Raw genomic sequence first — 24937 nt, 5'->3', positions numbered from 1 at the left:
GTGGAAAATAAAGAACCATCAATGTCTCCAACTAGCACAAGGTTAAAAACCACTGGCATTAACAGCTGTGGCTGTAGGCAACCTCCCAAAGTATTTTTTTCCCGAACGCCACATAATGGAAGTATTTGCATTTGAAGTATCCATCCATCCATCCATCCACTTTCTTCCGCTTATACGTGCATTTGAAGTATGAGAAGTGTTTATTATCAAGCAGTTTAGTGGGCTCTGTATGCGCTTTAAAATGTTGCTACTCAGCTGTTGACACTTGCGCTTTTGTTTACAATCAACTCATCAGCGCATGTGTCAAAAGTCTAGCAGCCGCATTTTGTACCAACTGTAATCTTTTAATGCTAGACATGGGGAGACCCCAAAATAATACGTTACAGTAATCGAGACGAGACGTAACAAACGCATGGATAATGATCTCAGCGTCTTTAGTGGACAAAATGGAGCGAATTTTAGCGATATTACGGAGCATGTATCTTTCAACAAAACAACGAAAACGGAACCAACGTTTTAAGAACAATAGCAGTGTTATCACAATACAACTTTTTCACTTCCAGTAGGATACCAATATTGAAGCCTTGTGTCTTGACCTGTATTAATCCAATACGATATCAGCCGGAATCATCCATACTTTTGTTCTGAATAGTTTGATCAAATAATACTAGTCCAACAGACAACAAAGGTAGGTATGAAAATCTGCAGGCGACACTTGTTCTCCTCGTTTGCTGGCGTGTCCTCGCTGATGCAATCAATGCTGGATGTTTTGTTGTCATTTAAAGAGATAAGCAGCACATGTATTGATTTGTGGCTGCTAGAGGTCACCGAGTGAGTACTGATTATCTTTCAGACATCGTGCATGTGACGTTCTCCAACATCCTTTCTTGCGGTCCGCATTGTTCTGAGCAAGCAAACCAGCTTTGCATCTATGAGTCATTCATGCATGTGTAGCGAGCATGATGATTAAAAAAAATAAAATAAAAAGGCTCAGGGCCAAACTGTTGACCTTCAAAGTGTTATTTTCTTAAGTGCCCTGAAAGTACAGATAGGAGATGAAAAAGAACCTGTTTAGGAATCAGCACTGGACCTCACCTGATGTGTGAGCACAACACCGGAAGAGTGACGACTGGAGGGTATCTTTCCACCGTTGTATCGCGCACACACACACACAAACACACACACATACTGGTTATCAAATGCAATGAGGACCAAGTTGTTGATCAGGACTTGTGGGGACCAGCCTTTCTACAGGTTGTGGAGGCATAAAAAAAATGAGGTAAAATGTCCACTGGCCAGTTAGCTCATACACGTCTGTAAACTCTGGATTGATGAAGTAATGTGCTGATCAGTCTTACTGGGAACCCTGGTGAAAAAAGGTAATGTGGTTCATGGGGACCAAACTTCAATAATTTTGCATAATTCGCACACATTTGTACGTGACTACTGAGGACCATTTAAAAAAAGTCCAATGTCTCACACTCAAACTAAGCAGTAAACATGTTTTATGGGCCAAAGCTTAAAAATCATTTAGGCATCTTCAGAATGGATCCGACTATCCTTTAAAAAGGTTTGCCTTTAGGGGACCTGTTTTTGTGTCCCCATACTGTCGGAAGTACCCTAAAAGTGACTGTGTAAACGGAACCATGTCTGTATTAAGTAAGCATTGCCAGAACACACACACATACTGGTTATCATTTGGAATGGGGACCAAGTTTTTGATCAGTACTTGTGGGGACCAGCCTTTCTACAGGTTGTGGAGGCATAAAAAATTTTTGGTAAAATGTCCACTGGCCAGTTAGATCACACGTCTTTAAGTCTCTGGATTGGATTGATGAAGTAATGTGCTGATCATACTTACTGTGTACCAAATTTAAATAATTTTGCATAATTCACACACATTTGTACGTGACTACTGAGGACCATTTAAAAAAAAAGTCCAATGTCTCACACTCAAACTAAGCAGTAAACATGTTTTATGGGCCAACGCTTAAAAATCCCTTGGGCATCTTCAGAATGGATTTGACTATCCTTTAAAAAGGTTTCCCTTCAGGGGACCTTTTTGTGTCCCCATACTGTCAGAAGTCCCCTAAAAGTGACTGTGTAAACAGAACCATGTCTCCATTAAGTAAGCATTGCCAGAACACACACACACACACACACACACACACACTCACACACATACTGGTTATCATTTGGAATGGGGACCAAGTTTTTGATCAGTACTTGTGGGGACCAGCCTTTCTTTCTACAGGTCGTGGAGGCATAAACATTTTTTGGGTAAAATGTCCACTGGCCAGTTAGCTCATACACGTCTTTAAGTCTCTGGATTGATGAAGTAATGTGATGATCATACTTACTGTGTACGAAATTTAAATAATTTTGCATAATTCACACACATTTGTACGTGACTACTGAGGACCATTTAAAAAAAAGTCAAATGTCTCACACTCAAACTAACAAGTAAACATGTTTAATGGGTCAAAGCTTAAAAATCACTTAGGCATCTTCAGAACAGATCTGACTATCCTTTAAAAAGGTTTCCCTTCAGGGGACCTGTTTTTGTGTCCCCATACTGTCAGAAGTCCCCTAAAGGTGACTGTGTAAACGGAACCATGTCTCCATTAAGTAAGCATTGCCAGAACATACACACACACACACACACACACTGGTTATCATTTGGAATGGGGACCAAGTTTTTGATCAGTACTTGTGGGGACCAGCCTTTCTACAGGTCGTGGAGGCATAAAAATGTTTTGGTAAAATGTCCACTGGCCAGTTAGCTCATACACGTCTTTAAGTCTCTGGATTGATGAAGTAATGTGCTGATCATACTTACTGGGGACCAAATTTAAATAATTTTGCATAATTCACACACATTTGTACGTGACTACTGAGGACCATTTAAAAAAAAGTCAAATGTCTCACACTCCAACTAACAAGTAAACATTTTTTATGGGTCAAAGCTTAAAAATCACTTAGGCATCTTCAGAACGGATCTGACTATCCTTTAAAAAGGTTTGCCTTGAGGGGACCTTTTTGTGTGTCCCCATATCATCAGAAGTCCCCTAAAAGTGACTGTGTAAACAGAGCCATGTCTCCATTAAGTAAGCATTGCCAGAACACACACACACACACACACACACACACACACACACACGCATTAGAGATTGCAGCATGCATGAGGCTGTGTTGCTGAATGGACTGTAATGTAATTCCATATACAGTAGAGCAATGGGAGGAGAGAAAATGTGATCTTGTCTAGTTTAACCTTGTGTGTGTGTGTGTGTGCGTGTGTGTGTGTGTGTGTGTGTGTGTGTGTGTCTGCTTGTCTTCATTAAGCCTGATAGGATTTTAATGTAATCAGGTGACTACTCAGGTGACCTTTAAGCCTGATGAAGTGAAAAGATCCACACACCATGTTCCATAGATTTGGTAATTAAAGGGGACAGTGTGAGTGTTTCAAAAGTAGAATGAGCCATTGACATTTGTGCCCCCCCCCCCCCCCCCCCCCCGTGGGTTTGCACTTTAGTCAAAATTTTTTGGAGGACCATTTGAAAATCAATATGCATCCAAACGTTCAGCAATGTGGCTCCAGCTGTCTCACATGTGGACCTCGGGTCTGATCTGCTGAGATCCAAATAACAAGTACCTAATGGTGTGTAGAATGTATAACCTTGTGTGTACTGCAGGAATTGTAGGCGTGGTGCAGGTGATCTACTAAAACTGTAGCCCGAATCAGGTTAAATGTAGTGACTTTTTTAGTCCATCACTTTGTATCAATTAAAGTTGATTTATATAGTCCTTAATCACAAGTGTGTCACACTTGGACTATGGGATAGTTTGTTTCACAGATGCAAAGTGAAATGTATTTAATACTCTAGTCAATTAAAAAAAAAGGCAAACAAAGGGGACTCTCAAGGAGGTACAAACACTTGGCTACAAAAAAACAAATGACTAGCACAAAGGCTACAAACTATAAACGTGAAACACAAAAACTTGCACGGTGGCATGAATAACAAACCAAAAAACTTACGTGGCATGGACAGAAATAATAAACAGCGTAGCATGGCAAGAAGCAGTTGAGGAATATGCATGGCATGGCATGGAAGGAGTAGAAGGGTAATGTGGGGAGTTGCCAGGCCGACTACCTGGTAACTTTGACTTAAATACTAGGCTATGAAAATTAACAAACAGGTGTGAGGGCTGAGGACAGGGGCGTGACATGAGGGCCAGGTGAAAATTAATGAGTTGTCATGGTAGCAACACAAAACAGGAACTGAGTGTCCAAAAAACAAAAACAAAACAAAACACGATCCATAGGTGTGACAAAGTGTCTCAAAGGGTTTGTGATTAAGGACTATAAACAGCAACATAATTGGACAGAATTTCTAGACACAGTCAGGGATCCGGTTTGGTGGCTGCGGGATTAGGTCTCTGCTTTTTGCAGATGATGTGGTCCTGATGGCTTCATCCGGCCAGGATCTTCAGCTCTCACTGGATCAATTCGTAGCCGAGTGTGAAGGGAACGGGATGACAATCAGCACCTCCAAGTCCGAGTCCATGGTTCTCGCCCGTTAAAAGGGTGGAGTGCCATCTCTGGGTTGGGGAGGAGACCCTGCCCCAAGTGGAGGAGTTCAAGTACCTGGGAGTCTTGTTCACGAGTGAGGGAAGAGTGGATCGTGAGATCGACGGGCGGATCGGTGCTGCGTCTTCAGTAATGCGGACGTTGTATCGATCCGTTGTGGTGAAGAAGGAGCTGAGCCGGAAGGCAAAGCTCTCAATTTACCGGTCGATCTACGTTCCCATCCTCACCTATGGTCATGAGCTTTGGGTTATGACTGAAAGGACGAGATCACGGGTACAAGCGGCCCAAATGAGTTTCCAGGTCTCTCCCTTAGAGATAGGGTGAGAAGCTCTGCCATCCGGGAGGAACTCAAAGTAGAGCCACTGCTCCTCCACATGGAGAGGAGCCAGATGAGGTGGTTCGGGCATCTGGTCAGGATGCCACCCGAACGCCTCCCTAGGGAGGTGTTTAGGGCACGTTCGACTGGAAGGAGGCCACGGGGAAGACCCAGGACATGTTGGGAAGACTATGTTTCCCGTCTGGCCTGGGAACGCCTCAGGATCCCCCGGGAAGAGCTAGACCAAGTGGCTGGGGAAAGGGAAGTCTGGGCTTCTCTGCTTAGGCTGCTGCCCCTGCGACCCGAGCTCGGATAAGCAGAAGAAGATGGATGGATGGAAACAGCAACATAGTGTCAGTACAGGTAGTGAGTGTGCCACACATTCACTGGGGTGCCATATACTTTTCGGAACACTGACGGTTTAATGTTTTCTGCTGCCTGTCAGGCTTGGTCATAAATAGGACTCAGATGCAGAGTAGGGAAAAATACAGCAGGCTTTTATTTTGAAAGCTTGGTCATAAATAGGACTCAGATGCAGAGTAGGGAAAAATACAGCAGGCTTTTATTTTGAAAGCTTCTTTTCACCTCCAGCGTCAGGGCAATTCAACGTAGGCGACAACCTGACTAGTCAGCGAAAAAAGGTTCCACAAAAAAGGAACAACCGAAAATCACTCCGAAAGGAAGAAAGACAAAACCAATAACAAACTATACTTGGCGCAGGATATAATCTATGACATTAATCATAAACAAAGAACTCTCCAAAAAAAGGGAGAAACTTCTACACGGTCTCTTATTTAAAAAAAATTGTTAACAAAAAATTGAGGAGAAGGAAGAACTGAAAGAAAAAACTGAAAAGTCAATAACCTATCATCACTCTGCTCAGGAGGAGAAAAGGAAAACTCAAAATATCCATCCATCCGTCCATTTTCTACCGCTTGTCCCTTTTGGGACCGCGGGGACTGCAGGAGCCTATCCCAGCTGCATCAGCAAGGGAATTCAGGATGTAGATAGTCACACTAGAGAGGAGGCAAGGCTTGGATATAAAGCTGGAGAGGCACGAGACAGTCTGGCACAGAACAAAGGGAGGCGTGGGCTTATAAGACACGTGAGAGTAATGGGGGACAGGCGGAAACAATCATGGATGACGTCAGACTGATGAGAGAAAAGGGAGGGCAAGTGTGACACATTTTGTTGCCCCTCTTCAAGAGATGTTTACTTCGTATTTGTCAGATCCTTTTCGAGCCTTTTGAAATACTTTGTGATTCCATACGGTGGGAAATGCACATTTAGTACGTGTCCCCTAATTCCTCATGTCTAAATATTCTTCTATTTTATGACCTCTTCTGTGATTTGCAGCATTGACAAGCCCAAAGCTCTTTCCTTACTGCTGCACACCGCCGACATCAGCCACCCGGCCAAAAGTTGGGACCTCCACCACCGCTGGACCACTTCTCTGCTGGAGGAGTTCTTTCGACAGGTGGGCCCCGCACCTTTGGAAACTGAGGAGATTAATTTTTGAAGCTTTTAAAGTGGAATTATTTCCCATTCTTGCTTGATGTACAGCTTCAGTTGTGGTGTTTTTAGGCTTCATTTTGCACCACACATTTTTAATGAGAGACAGGTCTGGACTACAAACAGGCCAGTCTAGTACCATTGGTGGATTTACACCTATAACATCCACTGTAATGATACCAAGTACAGGAGCATATCCAGTCGATACTTCTATGATTACAGTGATATTTTTTTATTTTTTATATAATGTTTATAAAGTCAGTAAATATGTCCTCATATGGACACATGAGGACTGTGAATATGACCAATGTATGATCCTGTAACTACTTGGTATCGCATCCATACCTAAATGTGTGGTATCATCCAAAGATAATGTCACGTATCAAAGAAGAGAAGAATAAGTGATTATTACATTTGAACAGAAGTGCAGATAGAACATGTTAAAATAGAAAGTAAGCAGATATTAACAGTAAATGAACAAGTAGATTAATAATTCATTTTCTACCACTTGTCCTTCATGATGTGTATAAAATAATAGGTGTATAAATGACACAATATGTTACTGCATACATCAAGTTGCTGGCCCAACCGAGCTATACCGTCTGCACCTCCTCTCCAGGGCCCAGGCAAAGACCGATTTTTTAAATTTTATTTTAATCTTCTATTTTTTTCTCCCCCCCCCCCTTTGTTTACCTTTATCTCATCTTTTTTTGTAAGGGGCGCTGGAAGCCGGCAGACCCGTCAGCGATCCTGTTCTGTCTCCCTGTAATGTTTGTCTGATCTTGAATGAGATTGTGCTGAAAATTGTAATTTTCCTGAAGGAACTCTCCTGACGGAATAAATAAAGTACTATCTAATCTAATCAGCAGACTAATTAGGAGTCTTTGTTTGTTTACTTACTACTGAAAGACAAGTTGTACAGTATGTTCAACATTTTATTTAACGACAAACTTGCAATAATTAACATGTTTCATGTACCCTAAGATTTTTTTGTTAAAATTAAGCAAATAATTACATTTTTTGTGGTCCCCTTTATTTAGAAAAGTACCGAAAAGTACCAGAATATTGGTATTGGGAAAACACTATCATGACGTTTTTAAAACTCTATGGGACATTGTGACTTTTGGTATTAGTGATCCTGAAAAAAAGGGAGGCAAACACATACTGTACAGATAAATGTGTACATATCATTTATACACACACACACATTGGACCCCAGGACACTTTTGTTTTCTCTCAATGTGGCCCCTGAGTCCAAATATTTGCCCAGCTCTACTTTAGAAGTTGTGAGTGAAATAGTTATGTACTGTTTATTATGTTTTAATGTGCATTACACAACATAGTTATGTATTGTTTATTATGTTTTAATGTGCATTACACAACATAGTTATGTACTGTTTATTATGTTTTAATGTGCATTACACAACATAGTTATGTACTGTTTATTATGTTTTTAATGTGCATTACACAACATAGTTATGTACTGTTTATTATGTTTTAATGTGCATTACACAACATAGTTATGTACTGTTTATTATGTTTTTAATGTGCATTACACAACATAGTTATGTACTGTTTATTATGTTCATAATGTGCATTACACAACATAGTTATGTACTGTTTATTATGTTTTTAATGTGCATTACACAACATAGTTATGTACTGTTTATTATGTTCATAATGTGCATTACACAACATAGTTATGTACTGTTTATTATGTTTTCAATGTGCATTACACAACATAGTTATGTACTGTTTATTATGTTTTAATGTGCATTACACAACATAGTTATGTACTGTTTATTATGTTTTTAATGTGCATTACACAACATAGTTATGTATTGTTTATTATGTTCATAATGTGCATTACACAACATAGTTATTTACTGTTTATTATGTTCATAATGTGCATTACACAACATAGTTATGTACTGTTTATTATGTTCATAATGTGCATTACACAACATAGTTATGTACTGTTTATTATGTTCATAATGTGCATTACACAACATAGTTATGTATTGTTTATTATGTTTTTATGTGCATTACACAACATAGTTATGTACTGTTTATTATGTTTTTAATGTGCATTACACAACATAGTTATGTATTGTTTATTATGTTTTAATGTGCATTACACAACATAGTTATGTACTGTTTATTATGTTCATAATGTGCATTACACAACATAGTTATGTATTGTTTATTATGTTTTTATGTGCATTACACAACATAGTTATGTACTGTTTATTATGTTCATAATGTGCATTACACAACATAGTTATGTACTGTTTATTATGTTTTTAATGTGCATTACACAACACAGTTATGTATTGTTTATTATGTTTTAATGTGCATTACACAACACAGTTATGTATTGTTTATTATGTTTTAATGTGCATTACGCAACATAGTTATGTACTGTTTATTATGTTCATAATGTGCATTACACAACATAGTTATTTACTGTTTATTATGTTCATAATGTGCATTACACAACATAGTTATGTACTGTTTATTATGTTCATAATGTGCATTACACAACATAGTTATGTACTGTTTATTATGTTCATAATGTGCATTACGCAACATAGTTATGTACCGTTTATTATGTTTTTAATGTGCGTTACACAACACAGTTACTGTATGTATTGTTTATTATGTTTTAATGTGCATTACACAACATAGTTATTTACTGTTTATTATGTTCATAATGTGCATTACACAACATAGTTATGTACTGTTTATTATGTTTTTAATGTGCATTACACAACATAGTTATGTACTGTTTATTATGTTTTAATGTGCATTACACAACATAGTTATGTACTGTTTATTATGTTCATAATGTGCATTACACAACATAGTTATGTACTGTTTATTATGTTTTAATGTGCATTACACAACATAGTTATGTACTGTTTATTATGTTTTAATGTGCATTACACAACATAGTTATGTACTGTTTATTATGTTCATAATGTGCATTACACAACATAGTTATGTACTGTTTATTATGTTTTAATGTGCATTACACAACATAGTTATGTACTGTTTATTATGTTCATAATGTGCATTACACAACATAGTTATGTACTGTTTATTATGTTTTTAATGTGCATTACACAACATAGTTATGTACTGTTTATTATGTTTGAATGTGCATTACACAACATAGTTATGTACTGTTTATTATGTTCATAATGTGCATTACGCAACATAGTTATGTACTGTTTATTATGTTTTTAATGTGCATTACACAACACAGTTATGTATTGTTTATTATGTTTTAATGTGCATTACACAACAGTTATTTACTGTTTATTATGTTCATAATGTGCATTACACAACATAGTTATGTACTGTTTATTATGTTCATAATGTGCATTACGCAACATAGTTATGTACTGTTTATTATGTTTTTAATGTGCATTACACAACACAGTTATGTATTGTTTATTATGTTTTAATGTGCATTACACAACATAGTTATGTACTGTTTATTATGTTTTTAATGTGCATTACACAACATAGTTATGTACTGTTTATTATGTTTTAATGTGCATTACACAACATAGTTATGTACTGTTTATTATGTTTTAATGTGCATTACACATTAAAAACTGTTTATTATGTTTTAATGTGCATTACTCAACATAGTTATGTACTGTTTATTATGTTTTTAATGTGCATTACACATTAAAAACTGTTTATTATGTTTTAATGTGCATTACACAACAAACAAATGTGTTTTCCAGGGGGACAAAGAAGCAGAGCTCGGCCTTCCTTTCTCGCCGCTCTGCGACAGGAAGTCAACGATGGTGGCGCAGTCGCAGATTGGTGAGTGGATGGAAAGTTTACCTTGCGACAATTCTTCATATTTATTTTTGAGGCTGCATGTGGAATATGGTATGTCACTTCCTTTGCGATGACGCCATGACCAAATATGTCCTCCAATGGTAACCTTTAGGACGTCAATGATTCAAATGAATATAATTGTTCCAAGAATGACTATAGAATGATTTATTTCCAACAAATAGTCGAGATCAGCGGGTTTTAGGCTTTGGGACCTTTAGAGCTCATTTAATTTAACACCCAATTACCAGGTTTTCTGCACCATAATTAGCTCTGCCGATGAGCGGGTCTAGTCAGGTCTATTTTCATACAAAAGGCGCACCAAATTATAAGGCGAGTTAAAGGAGTCCTATTATGAGTTTTTTTCTAAATATAAAATACTTCCTTGTGTTCTACATAACATGTAATGGTGCTTCTTTGCTAACATTTTCGCATGGATGATGTTTCACACATCATCTTCAAGTCACTTTTTGACAGTCTCTTCAGGATGCACTGTTTTGTGGGCGCTCTTATTTACGTGCCTCCACTTGGACAGCGTCTTCTCCCCGTCATCTTTGTTGTAGCGGTGTAGCGTGCAAGGACGGGAGTGGAAGAAGTGTCGAAAGATGGCGCTGTTTTAACGACATTCATGTCACGTAGGGGTCGCATAATGATGCAGGATTTTTGTTCTCTCAGGATACAAAGGACAAAAACCGGACAGGACTTGCAGGTAGCAGTTTGATTTAATTATAAAATAACAATAGTGGTACAAAACTGAAAAAAAACTGACTGGATGAGGTGCCGAGCGCACCGGAAGCAATGGCTAACACTTAGCACACACTGTGATACTTAGCGGCGGCTAGAAAACAAGAATAAACTTACGTGGCAGTCGCGTGATGCAAAAACAAAGAAGCCAGACTGGCAAAGGCAGGCTTAAATAATAATGTCAGTGATGACAAACAGGTGTTCGTCAGGAACACAAGCGGCAGGTGAGAGTGATAAGTTGCTATGGTAACAAACTCAGAGGTGCATAAACAGGAACTAAACGGAGTCCAACACTAACAGAAAAACACAAGTGACCCGAAAAACCCAAACAACGGATCATAATAATTCACACTTCAATCAATAACGGAGCAGCATCTCCTCATCCGTGGCTCACTAGTGCAACACCAACACCCGAAATGTGTCCCGTGACCGGAACTCTCTAATAACTAAAGTTCCTTGGGTGAATAATGTAAAGTCACTACACCGGTATGTTTTAGTGCTTTTATGGTGAGTTTACTGACAGATATAAGTAAGAACTTTACAGTACTTTATATTAGAAATGGCAACAGTAGAGGATGAATGTCACATAACAAGAAGATAGAGGAAAAAGTAGAAGATTATCCACTACAAGGTCGGCACAGACTACAGTGGCGCATGTACGCAAATTTTTAGGACTTATGCAGATCTCAAATACACATCAGCAGGTACCAGAAGGTAAGAAAAGTTGCTTTTGCATAATATTGCAAAACAAAACACCAGATAATATGTCTGCTGATGGGTTCCATCTTGCTGTCCTAAAACACACACCATAATAATACTCGTAAGTCTGACCACGGTCGCCGTAATGTGCCGACAATCCATCAAGCGGTGCGGCTTGTGTAATGTTCTTCATTCTCAATGGAACATTTAAAGGTTTGGAGTTGTTTACTGGCGTCATATTGCAGCCTACACGTATCTCTTATGTGTGAGTGCCATCTACAGGTCACACCATGTACCAAATAAAATTGCTTCGAGGTCGGTAAGCACAACCAGACTTATTCCGTACATTAGGCGCACCGGGTTATAAGATGCACTGTCGATATTTCAGAATATATTCAGAGTACTCTGTGATTATTCTGTATGTAACCTACTTACAGTTGAACAGGTGTAAACCTTGCCAAATGATATTAACGCATGTGTCAATCAAAGAGATGATTATTAATACGACACATAAACCCGCAACATGTCAAACAAGGCTAACAACAATACATTCTAATCAGATATATTGCAGCAGTAGGGACTAAATGCATTTACGTCCAACAATGCGGTGCTGAAATAAATACATTCAAACTAAGTGATTAATAACAATAATAAACATTAGTCGTCTCTCAAGTCAACTAGTACACGTACATAGCACGTCTGAGAAACTATACAACTGTACCACTCAATGTCAGCCACACGTACTGCACATGCTCATCCACTAGAGGGCAGCAGGTCCACAATGAACATGATGCACTGGAGTGACTTGTATCTAAAATATGTCTTAATTAGGGACAAGCGGTAGAAAATTGATAGATGGATGGCTCAAAAGAGGTTGGGAAACACTGCTGTAATAGATGCCACACCTCCATTAATCACCAGATGTGTCATCCACTTAAACCAGGGGTCGGCAACCTAAAATGTTGAAAGAGCCATATTGGACCAAAAATACAAAAGCAAATCTGTCTGGAGCCGCAAAAAATTAAAAGCCATATTACATACAGATAGTGTGTCACGAGATATAAATTGAACTAAGAGGACTTAAAGGAAACTAAATGAGCTCAAATATAGCTACAAATGAGGCATAATGATGCAATATGTACATACAGCTAGCCTAAATAGCATGTTAGCGTCGATTAGCTTGCAGTCATGCAGTGACCAAATATGTCTGATTAGCACTCCGCACAAGTCAATAACATCAACAAAACTCACCTTTGTGCATTCACGCACAACGTTAAAAGTTTGGTGGACAAAATGAGACAGAAAAAGAAGTGGCATAAAACACGTCTTAGAAAGTCGGAGAAAGTTGTACATGTAAACAAACTACGGTGAGTTCAAGGACCGCCAATATTAGTAGGACTAAACGGCGCTCGCCAAATACTCGAATCAGTGAAGCATGTTTAATACAAACAGTGTGCTTAATAGCAATTAGGGAGGTTTGTATCATGTTTGTCCTCCTACAGAAACTATATTAAAACAAAAAATATATTTTTATCCCCTCATCTTTTTCCATTTTTCATACATTTTTGAAAAAGCTCCAGAGAGCCACTAAGGCGGCGCTAAAGAGCCTAATCTCAGATAAAGGCCTTTTTTAAAATGACCAGTATAATCATTTATTTATGATATAATATCACATTGTAGAACATATTAAATTATAACAATAAACAAAATTGTTATAGTAATTATAACAATGCATGTATAATTTATTCATCCATTTTTTTTTAAATAATTATATGTACATATATGTATTTATATTATTTTTACAGTGTATATTTAATATATAAAGAGGTTTCTAAATATTCGTTTGTAATTGTATGACATTTTGTTATAGCTTATTTGCAGACGTTATATCTTATAAAAGAACAGAAACATGAAAAAATTGTAATAATGATAACAAATACTGTTTCGAAAAAACACATTTTATTTAATTCCATGAAGAAAAAAATGTTTCTTATTTAGAAAAAAAGGCCAACAGTTCTCTGCAGGCGAGTAGCGAGCCAGTCTTTGGGGAAATATGTCACACCGCCGATGATATCGCGTCTTGTTTTTGTTGCTGCAATTTTAAAGTCATGAATTATTCCACATCAAAGGATGAAAGAGACACCAGAAGTGCATTGTTGATGTTTTGCTGTGCAGGCTTCGTGGACTTCATCGTGGTGCCCACCTTCACCGTGCTGACGGACATGATGGAACGCATCGTCACGCCTCTCATGGACGAGGCCTCGCACTCGGGTCTCGCGGGCTTCCGGCGCTCCAGGTGAGATTCACGCTATCAGGAAACGTCATCAGGCTTGTTGTGAAGAGCCAATCTGAGTCGTGTAGAAAAGTAATAATCCACGTGGACGCATGGACGCATCCTCACCTTCCATGCACTTATTAAGATTGTATATTTTACTCATCCTTACTTACTTTTACGTACTTTTAGATACCGTATTTCCTTGAATTGCCGCCGGGGCGCTAATTAATTTAAAACCTCTTCTCACTCTGGCGTTTACCAAAGGCATGCGGTAAATTTAGGCCTGCGCTTATAAATTTGAGTGTGATGTAAGGATACCATCATAAAAAGCACATTTAATAAAAAATTAAAAAAACGTTATTATGGTCTTACCTTTACTTATAAATGAAGTCCATGCGCAGCTCCTTCTGATCAAAAGCATCAATAACTTGTTTATAGAAGTCTTCCTTATCTTTCTTCAGTTTTAAAAGTCTCTTTGTCTCGATTGAGATCTTCCTTTATTACCTCCTGCTTTGATTGAAAGTCCAGTTTAGAAAACTGTTTTATTTTAGATATGTAATCCTCCATGTTAAAAGTGCAAGCGAGAGGAAAAAATAAACTCTTAGCTGCTTGTTGTCACTTCTTCTCCAGCCGAGTTGTCGCAAGAAGGATCACTAGCGCCCTCTACCACCAGGAGGCGGGAGTTATTTAATGACTCATGTTTGACACACGCAGCTACGGTATATTAATAAAACATAGTTGCTTACTGTTCTTTTTAGCATATTCAATAGCTTGGACCTTAAATCCTACTAAAAAGCTCTTAATCTTCTTCCCTTTATGCGATTTCAAATCAGCCTCCTCCATTTTGAAAATGATGACAGGTGAAGTGTCACTCGTGACGTGACGAGTTTGACCCGGTGGAAATTCTAGGCTTATGCTAATTATTTGGCGAAACGAGTTTGACCCGGCGGAAATTCTAGACATGCGCTAATAAAAATAATATTTTGCGAAATAAGTTTGACCCGGCGTTAATCGTGAGCCGGCGGTAATGCTAAGCATGCGCTAATTATTTTGCGAAACGAGTTTGACCCGGCAGTAATTCTAGGCAGGCGCATACTATATACCCGGCGGCAATTCAAGGAAATACGATAGCTAGACCCTTTCTCTTGTTTTTGACGATTTCTTTCTTTAATTCAATGAATATCATCCATTTCTTCTTCCCAGCATAGTTCCTCACTCTCACTTTTTTCCTTCCCGCAACTTATGTTATGATATACAGTACAGGTCAAACATTTGGACTTACCTTCTCCTCATTCAATGTGTCTTCTTTATTTTCTTGACTATTTACATTGTAGATCGTCACATCAAACTATGAATGAACACATGTGGAGTTATGTACTTAACAAAAAAAGGTGAAAACATGTTTTATATTGTAGTTTCTTCAAAATAGCCACCTTTTGCTCTGATTACTGCTTTGCACACTTTTGGCCTTCTCTCTATGAGCTTCAAGAGGTCGTCACCTGAAATGGTTTTCACTTCACGGGTGTGCTTGAAACTCATACTGTTGCAATTCTTAGTTTGTGTGTGTGTGTGTGTGTATGTGTGTGTGTGTGTGTGTGTGTGTGTGTGTCCAGTCTGAACAGTATTAGCACGGAGGATGGCAAGAGGCACAGCGTGAAGAGCACGGGGTCAGACAGCTGCTCGTCAGGTCAGGGCTCTCTGCTGTCCATGGACATGAAGAACTTCAAGGCGCTGTGGAACGAAGAAGTCTATCAGAACAGAGAGCGGTGGAAAGCCCAGGCTGCCAAAGGTGGGGCCACACCTTTGTAACGTTTGTGAAAGCCACCAAAACTGGCTGACAATGTTTTTGACCATTTTTGGCAATTGAACTTTTTAGGACTTTGTAACTCTCAATAATTAAAAAAAAAAATACTGTTTACTATGCAGCATTTATACACACTCATACACACATCCTACACACACACACAAACACATATTCTTGTATGTGTTACCTTCTTGAGACCTGAGAAAAATGCCTACCTCTTTAGGACCCCCCTTTCTAGATATATAAAGATTTGAATTTCCAACATTAATAATAAATACATTATATACGAGTATAAAAAAAGCTTGTTGTGAAAAATAAGTTGGAATTGCACAAGAAAAACTTAACATTTTGTCAGTTTTATACAAACCCCGTTTCCATATGAGTTGGGAAATTGTGTTAGATGTAAATATAAACAGAATACAATGATTTGCAAATCATTTTCAAGCCATATTCAGTTGAATATGCTACAAAGACAACATATTTGATGTTCAAACTCATAAACATTTTATTTTTTTGCAAATAATCAATAACTTTAGAATTTGATGCCAGCAACACGTGACAAAGAAGTTGGGAAAGGTGGCAATAAATACTGATAAAGTTGAGGAATGCTCATCAAACACTTATTTGGAACATCCCACAGGTGTGCAGGCTAATTGGGAACAGGTGGGTGCCATGATTGGCTATAAAAACAGCTTCCCAAAAAATGCTCCGTCTTTCACAAGAAAGGATGGGGCGAGGTACACCACTTTGTCCACAACTGCGTGAGCAAATAGTCAAACAGTTTAAGAACAACCTTTCTCAAAGTGACATTGCAAGAAATTTAGGGATTTCAACATCTACGCTCCATAATATCATCAAAAGGTTCAGAGAATCTGGAGAAATCACTCCACATAAGCGGCATGGCCGGAAACCAACATTGAATGACCGTGACCTTCCATCCCTCAGACGGCACTGTATCAAAAAAACCGACGTCAATCTCTAAAGGATATCACCACATGAGCTCAGGAACACTTCAGAAAACCACTGTCACTAAATACAGTTTTTCGCGACATCTGTTAGTGCAAGTTAAAGCTCTACTATGCATCAATCAATCAATCAATCAATCAATGTTTACTTATATAGCCCTAAATCACTAGTGTCTCAAAGGGCTGCACAAACCACAACACAAACCACTACGACATCTTCGGTAGGCCCACATAAGGGCAAGGAAAACTCACACCCAGTGGGATGCAAAGCAAAAACCATTTATCAACAACATCCAGAAACGCCGCCAGCTTCTCTGGGCCCGAGATCATCTAAGATGGACTGATGCAAAGTGGAAAAGTGTTCTGTGGTCTGACGAGTCCACATTTCATTAATGCTGAAAGGTACATACAGCTTTTGGAATAATCAATTAATCAATCAATGTTTATTCATATAGCCCTCAATCACAAGTGCCTCAAAGGGCTGCACAAACCACAACGACATCCTCGGTAGGCCCACATAAGGGCAAGGAAAAACTTGCAAGGTTAACTTGTACAAACCCCGTTTCCATATGAGTTGGGAAAATGTGTTAGATGTAAATATAAACAGAATACAATGATTTGCAAATCATTTTCAACCCATATTCAGTTGAATATGCTACAAAGACAACATATTTGATGTTCAAACTTATAAACTTTATTTTTTTTTTGCAAATAATAATTAACTTAGAATTTCATGGCTGCAACACGTGCCAAAGTAGTTGGGAAAGGGCATGTTCACCACTGTGTTACATCACCTTTTCTTTTAACAACACTCAATAAACGTTTGGAAACTGAGGAAACTAATTGTTGAAGCTTTGAAAGTGGAATTCTTTCCCATTCTTGTTTTATGTAGAGCTTCAGTCATTCAACAGTCTGGGGTCTCCGCTGTCGTATTTTACGCTTCATAATGCGCCACACATTTTCCATGGGAGACAGGTCTGGACTGCAGGCGGGCCAGGAAAGTACCCGCACTCTTTTTTTACGAAGCCACGCTGTTGTAACACGTGCTGAATGTGGCTTGGCATTGTCTTGCTGAAATAAGCAGGGGCGTCCATGAAAAATACATCGCTTATATGGCAGCAAATGTTGCTCCAAAACCTGTATGTACCTTTCAGCATTAATGGTGCCTTCACAGATGTGTAAGTTACCCATGCCTTGGGCACTAATACACCCCCATACCATCACACATGCTGGCTTTTCAACTTTGTGTCGATAACAGTCTGGATGGTTCACTTCCCCTTTGGTCCGGATAACACGATGTCGAATATTTCCAAAAACAATTTGAAATATGGACTCGTCAGATCACAGAACACCTTTCCACTTTGCATCAGTCCATCTTAGATGATCTCGGGCCTATAGAAGCCGGCGGCGCTTCTGGATGTTGTTGATAAATGGCTTTCGCTTTGCATAGTAGAGCTTTAACTTTGCACTTACAGATGTAGCGACCAACTGTATTTAGTAACAGTGGTTTTCTGAAGTGTTCCTGAGCCCAGGTGGTGATATCCTTTAGAGATTGATGTGGGATTTTGATACAGTGCCGTCTGAGGGATGGAAGGTCACGGTCATTCAATGTTGGTTTCCGGCCATGCCGCTTACGTGGAGTGATTTCTCCAGATTCTCTGAACCTTTTGATGATATTATGGAGCGTAGATGTTGAAATCCCTAAATTTCTTGCAATGTCACTTTGAGAAAGGTTGTTCTTAAACTGTTTGACTATTTGCTCACGCAGTTGTGGACAAAGGGGTGTACCTCGCCCCATCCTTTCTTGTGAAAGACTGAGCATTTTTTGGGAAGCTGTTTTTATAGCCAATCATGGCACCCACCTGTTCCCAATTAGCCTGCACACCTGTGGGATGTTCCAAATAAGTGTTTGATAAGCATTCCTCAAATTTATCAGTATTTATTGCCACCTTTCCCAACTTTGTTGTCACGTGTTGCTGTGCTGGCATAAAATAATAAAGTTAATGATTATTTGCACACAAAAAAAAATTATCAGTTTGAACATTAAATATGTTGCAAATCATTGTATTCTGTTTATATTTACATCTAACACAATTTCCCAACTCATATGGAAACGGGGTTTGTACAAGTCAACCTTGAAATTAACCGGACTGACAACAAGTGGAGCGTAGATCGTGTTAACACAAAATGGTGACAACGGCTCCTTGTTGTCGACGTCAGAGGCGGAGGAGCGAGCGAAAAAAGAAGCGGAGGAGCGAGCCCATCAGGAGGAGTCTATGGACCCCCAAGAGGACCACTCAGAGTCCTCACAGCGACCTGAGACCACAGACGGCAAGCAGGAGCAGGATGTGGAGTCCAAGCAGGACGTAAGCGCATCGCCTGCCACTGAAGGCACACCACCAGCACCACCACCGGGGGGCGCTGCCGCACTCAAGAGTCCCTCACTGCAGAACGGTAATGACCACATTCTTCATGTGCATACCAAACACATTCTTCATGTGCATACCAAACACATTCTTCATGTGCATACCAAACGCATTCTTCATGTGCATACCAAACACATTCTTCATGTGCATACCAAACACATTCTTCATGTGCATACCAAACACATTCTTCATGTGCATACCAAACACATTCTTCATGTGCATACCAAACACATTCTTCACGTGCATACCAAACACATTCTTCATGTGCATACCAAACACATTCTTCACGTGCATACCAAACACATTCTTCATGTGCATACCAAACACATTCTTCATGTGCATACCAAACGCATTCTTCATGTGCATACCAAACACATTCTTCATGTGCATACCAAACACATTCTTCATGTGCATACCAAACACATTCTTCATGTGCATACCAAACACATTCTTCATGTGCATACCAAACACATTCTTCATGTGCATACCAAACGCATTCTTCACGTGCATACCAAACACATTCTTCACGTGCATACCAAACACATTCTTCATGTGCATACCAAACACATTCTTCATGTGCATACCAAACACATTCTTCATGTGCATACCAAACACATTCTTCATGTGCATACCAAACCCATTCTTCATGTGCATACCAAACACATTCTTCATGTGCATACCAAACACATTCTTCATGTGCATACCAAACCCATTCTTCATGTGCATACCAAACACATTCTTCATGTGCATACCAAACACATTCTTCATGTGCATACCAAACACATTCTTCATGTGCATACCAAACACATTCTTCATGTGCATACCAAACACATTCTTCACGTGCATACCAAACACATTCTTCACGTGCATACCAAACACATTCTTCACGTGCATACCAAACACATTCTTCACGTGCATACCAAACACATTCTTCATGTGCATACCAAACACATTCTTCATGTGCATACCAAACGCATTCTTCATGTGCATACCAAACACATTCTTCATGTGCATACCAAACACATTCTTCATGTGCATACCAAACACATTCTTCATGTGCATACCAAACACATTCTTCATGTGCATACCAAACACATTCTTCATGTGCATACCAAACACATTCTTCATGTGCATACCAAACACATTCTTCATGTGCATACCAAACGCATTCTTCATGTGCATACCAAACGCATTCTTCATGTGCATACCAAACACATTCTTCATGTGCATACCAAACACATTCTTCATGTGCATACCAAACACATTCTTCATGTGCATACCAAACACATTCTTCATGTGCATACCAAACACATTCTTCATGTGCATACCAAACACATTCTTCATGTGCATACCAAACACCAGTGAAGACGTGTTTATCTCTCAGGAGAGTCTCCTGACAGCATCGACTGTGCAGCAAGTAAAGAGAGCAGAAACACAGCAGCCGATGGTAAGTTGACACAATACTTGCCGTGCGTGCAGTGGAACCTTCAAAGCTACTTTCTAAACGACGCTTGTCGTCCAAAAAATTGTTACTCCAAACTTGCACAGGAGCTTAAATTCTGCAATTTGTACCTTTTCTTTTTTTCTTGAGGCAAAGAAGTGTTGCAGTTATAGCAAATAGTTCAAAGAAGACATAAGTGGTACCAGTTCTTTGTCCAGGCTGCTCAGTACAATATATCTGAAGGCTGGGGGAAATTCAGCACCACAATTCGCTCACAATAGACAATAAACATGTAGGTTTTTTTTACATGTGAATAATATAAATACAGTGTATTATACAGCATTATTTACATGAAAATAATATGAATACAGTCTATTATACAGCATTATTCCCATGTGAATAATATAAATACAGTCTATTATACAGCATTATTCACATGTGAATTATATAAATACACTCTATTATACAGCATTATTCACATGTGAATAATATAAATACAGTCTATTATACAGCATTATTCACATGTGAATTATATAAATACACTCTATTATACAGCATTATTCACATGTGAATAACAAATAAAGTCAATTATACAGCATTATTCACATGTGAATAACATAAATACAGTCTATTATACAGAATTATTCACATGTGAATAATATAAATACAGTCTATTATACAACATTATTCACATGTGAATAATATAAATACAGTATTATGCAGCATTATTCACATGTGAATAATATAAATACAGTGTATTATACAGCATTATTCACATGTGAATAACATAAATACAGTCTATTATACAGCATTATTCACATGTGAATAATATAAATACAGTCTATTATACAGCATTATTCACATGTGAATTATATAAATACACTCTATTATACAGCATTATTCACATGTGAATAACAAATAAAGTCAATTATACAGCATTATTCACATGTGAATAACATAAATACAGTCTATTATACAGAATTATTCACATGTGAATAATATAAATACAGTCTATTATACAACATTATTCACATGTGAATAATATAAATACAGTATTATGCAGCATTATTCACATGTGAATAATATAAATACAGTGTATTATACAGCATTATTCACATGTGAATAACATAAATACAGTCTATTATACAGCATTATTCACATGTGAATAATATAAATACAGTCTATTATACAGCATTATTCACATGAGAATAATATACTGTAAATACAGTCTATTATACAGCATTATTCACATGTGAATAATATAAATACAGTCTATTATACAGCATTATTCCCATGTGAATAATATAAATACAGTGTATTATACAGCATTATTCACATGTGAATAATTTAAATACAGTCTATTATACAGCATTATTCACATGTGAATAATATAAATACAGTCTATTATACAGCATTATTCACATGTGAATTATATAAATACACTCTATTATACAGCATTATTCACATGTGAATAACAAATAAAGTCAATTATACAGCATTATTCACATGTGAATAATATAAATACAATCTATTATACAGCATTATTCACATGTGAATAATATAAATACAGTCTATTATACAGCATTATTCACATGTGAATAACATAAATACAGTCTATTATACAGAATTATTCACATGTGAATAATATAAATACAGTCTATTATACAGCATTATTCACATGAGAATAATATACTGTAAATACAGACTATTATACAGCATTATTCACATGTGAATAACATAAATACAGTCTATTATACAGAATTATTCACATGTGAATAATATAAATACAGTCTATTATACAACATTATTCACATGTGAATAATATAAATACAGTATTATGCAGCATTATTCACATGTGAATAATATAAATACAGTCTATTATACAGCATTATTCACATGTGAATAACATAAATACAGTCTATTATACAGCATTATTCACATGTGAATAATATAAATACAGTCTATTATACAGCATTATTCACATGTGAATAATATAAATACAGTCTATTATACAGCATTATTCACATGTGAATAATATAAATACAGTCTATTATACAGCATTATTCACATGAGAATAATATAAATACAGTCTATTATACAGCATTATTCACATGAGAATAATATACTGTAAATACAGTCTATTATACAGCATTATTCACATGAGAATAATATAAATACACTCTATTATACAGCATTATTCACATGTGAATAACAAATAAAGTCAATTATACAGCATTATTCACATGTGAATAATATAAATACAATCTATTATACAGCATTATTCACATGTGAATAATATAAATACAGTCTATTATACAGCATTATTCACATGTGAATAACATAAATACAGTCTATTATACAGAATTATTCACATGTGAATAATATAAATACAGTCTATTATACAACATTATTCACATGTGAATAATATAAATACAGTATTATGCAGCATTATTCACATGTGAATAATATAAATACAGTGTATTATACAGCATTATTCACATGTGAATAACATAAATACAGTCTATTATACAGCATTATTCACATGTGAATAATATAAATACAGTCTATTATACAGCATTATTCACATGTGAATAATATAAATACAGTCTATTATACAGCATTATTCACATGTGAATAATATAAATACAGTCTATTATACAGCATTATTCACATGTGAATAATATAAATACAGTCTATTATACAGCATTATTCACATGTGAATAATATAAATACAGTCTATTATACAGCATTATTCACATGAGAATAATATACTGTAAATACAGTCTATTATACAGCATTATTCACATGAGAATAATATACTGTAAATACAGACTATTATACAGCATTATTCACATGTGAATAACATAAATACAGACTATTATACAGCATTATTCACATGAGAATAATCATTTTTGGTGATTTAACCCCCATTTCAAAGCCTTGATGCTGAGTGCCAAGTAGGGAAGTAATGGGTCTCATTTGTATACTCTTTGGTATGACTCGGCCGGGGTTTGAACACACAACCTACCCATCTCAGGGCGGACACTAACCAGATAGAATACTAAAAACTACAACATGTAAGTGTAGAAAAAACAACATTATGATTTGTACATTTTCACAATGTGCTTGTTCTATTTTCAAACAAAGAAAACAATCGGAAGTTGTCTTTATTTTGAAGTTATGCTGCCGTGATTTTACCAGTCCGGCCCACTTGGGAGTAGATTTTTCTCCGTGTGAACTCTGGTCTAAAATGAGTTTGACACCCCTGTCATAAAGAAACTGGTTTGCGATGGTCCCAGTTTAACCCTGGAACAGATCATTTCAATGTTTGACTTTTAAAGGCCTACTGAAATGAAATTTTCTTGTTTAAACGGGGATAGCAGGTCCATTCTGTGTGTCATACTTCATCATTTTGCGATATTGACATATTTTTGCTGAAAGGATTTAGTAGAGAACATCCATGATAAAGTTCGCAACTTTTGGTCGCTAATAAAAAAGCCTTGCCTGTACCGGAAGTAGCAGACGATGTGCACGTGACGTCACGGGTTGTGGAGCTCCTCACATCTGAACATTGTTTACAATCATGGCCACCAGCAGCGAGAGCGATTCGGACTGAGAAAGCGACAATTTCCCCATTAATTAGAGCGAGGATGAAAGTTCGTGGATGAGGAAAGTGAGAGTGAAGCACTAGAGAGAAAAAAAAAAGGCTATACAGTGGGAGCGATTCAGATGTTATTACACAAATCTACTAGGATAATTCTGGAAAATCCGTTATCTGCTTATTGTGTTACTGGTGTTTTAGTGAGATTATATGGTCGTACCTGTACAACCTGAAGGTCGGCCCCGCACCTTTCTTCAGCACCAGTCGACGGGTGGTGGCGATGCCCATCTCTGCCCTTCGCAAGGGACCCTCTTCGAAACACGATCCTTCGAAATGATCGCTGCATAATACACTGTACTTTGTGTGTGTGGTCCAATCCAACCGTGTTCGCTTGACCGCTCTGTTCCATACTAAAGCTTCACCGTCATCTTTCGGGAATGTAAACAATGAAACACCGGCTGTGTTTGTGTTGCTAAAGGCGGCCGCAATACACTTATTCCCACCTACAGCTTTCTTCTTTGACGTCTCCATTATTCATTTAACAAATTGCAAAAAATTCAGCAGCACAGCAGTCCAGAATACTGTGGAATTATGCGATGAAAAGAGACGACTTATAGCTGGGAACGGTGCTGGAACAAAATGTCCTCTACAATACCGCAACGTTTTAGCATGAATTTTAAAATTGCAATTTAGTCAACTAAAAAGGCCGTA

The 24937-nt window shown here is 37.6% G+C and overlaps 1 protein-coding gene across 4 annotated transcripts in view; it reads left to right on the top strand.

The window, feature by feature from the left end:
• Positions 1 to 24937, top strand: part of pde1cb (phosphodiesterase 1C, calmodulin-dependent b) — a 316561-nt gene that overhangs the window by 283426 nt on the left and 8198 nt on the right. For all 4 annotated transcript variants that reach the window (XM_061921038.1, XM_061921040.1, XM_061921039.1 and 1 more), the window contains 6 exons: positions 6261 to 6381; positions 10175 to 10256; positions 13890 to 14010; positions 15603 to 15778; positions 18979 to 19212; positions 20569 to 20631. In XM_061921038.1, coding sequence (XP_061777022.1) covers positions 6261 to 6381; positions 10175 to 10256; positions 13890 to 14010; positions 15603 to 15778; positions 18979 to 19212; positions 20569 to 20631 — 797 coding nt within the window. The remainder of the gene's footprint in view (positions 1 to 6260; positions 6382 to 10174; positions 10257 to 13889; positions 14011 to 15602; positions 15779 to 18978; positions 19213 to 20568; positions 20632 to 24937) is intronic.

Source organism: Nerophis ophidion, linkage group LG14, assembly GCF_033978795.1.
Source record: "Nerophis ophidion isolate RoL-2023_Sa linkage group LG14, RoL_Noph_v1.0, whole genome shotgun sequence".
Taxonomy (NCBI): domain Eukaryota; kingdom Metazoa; phylum Chordata; class Actinopteri; order Syngnathiformes; family Syngnathidae; genus Nerophis; species Nerophis ophidion.
The sequence above is the reverse complement of the archived record's forward strand: the minus strand, read 5'-3'. Positions and strand labels throughout refer to the sequence as shown.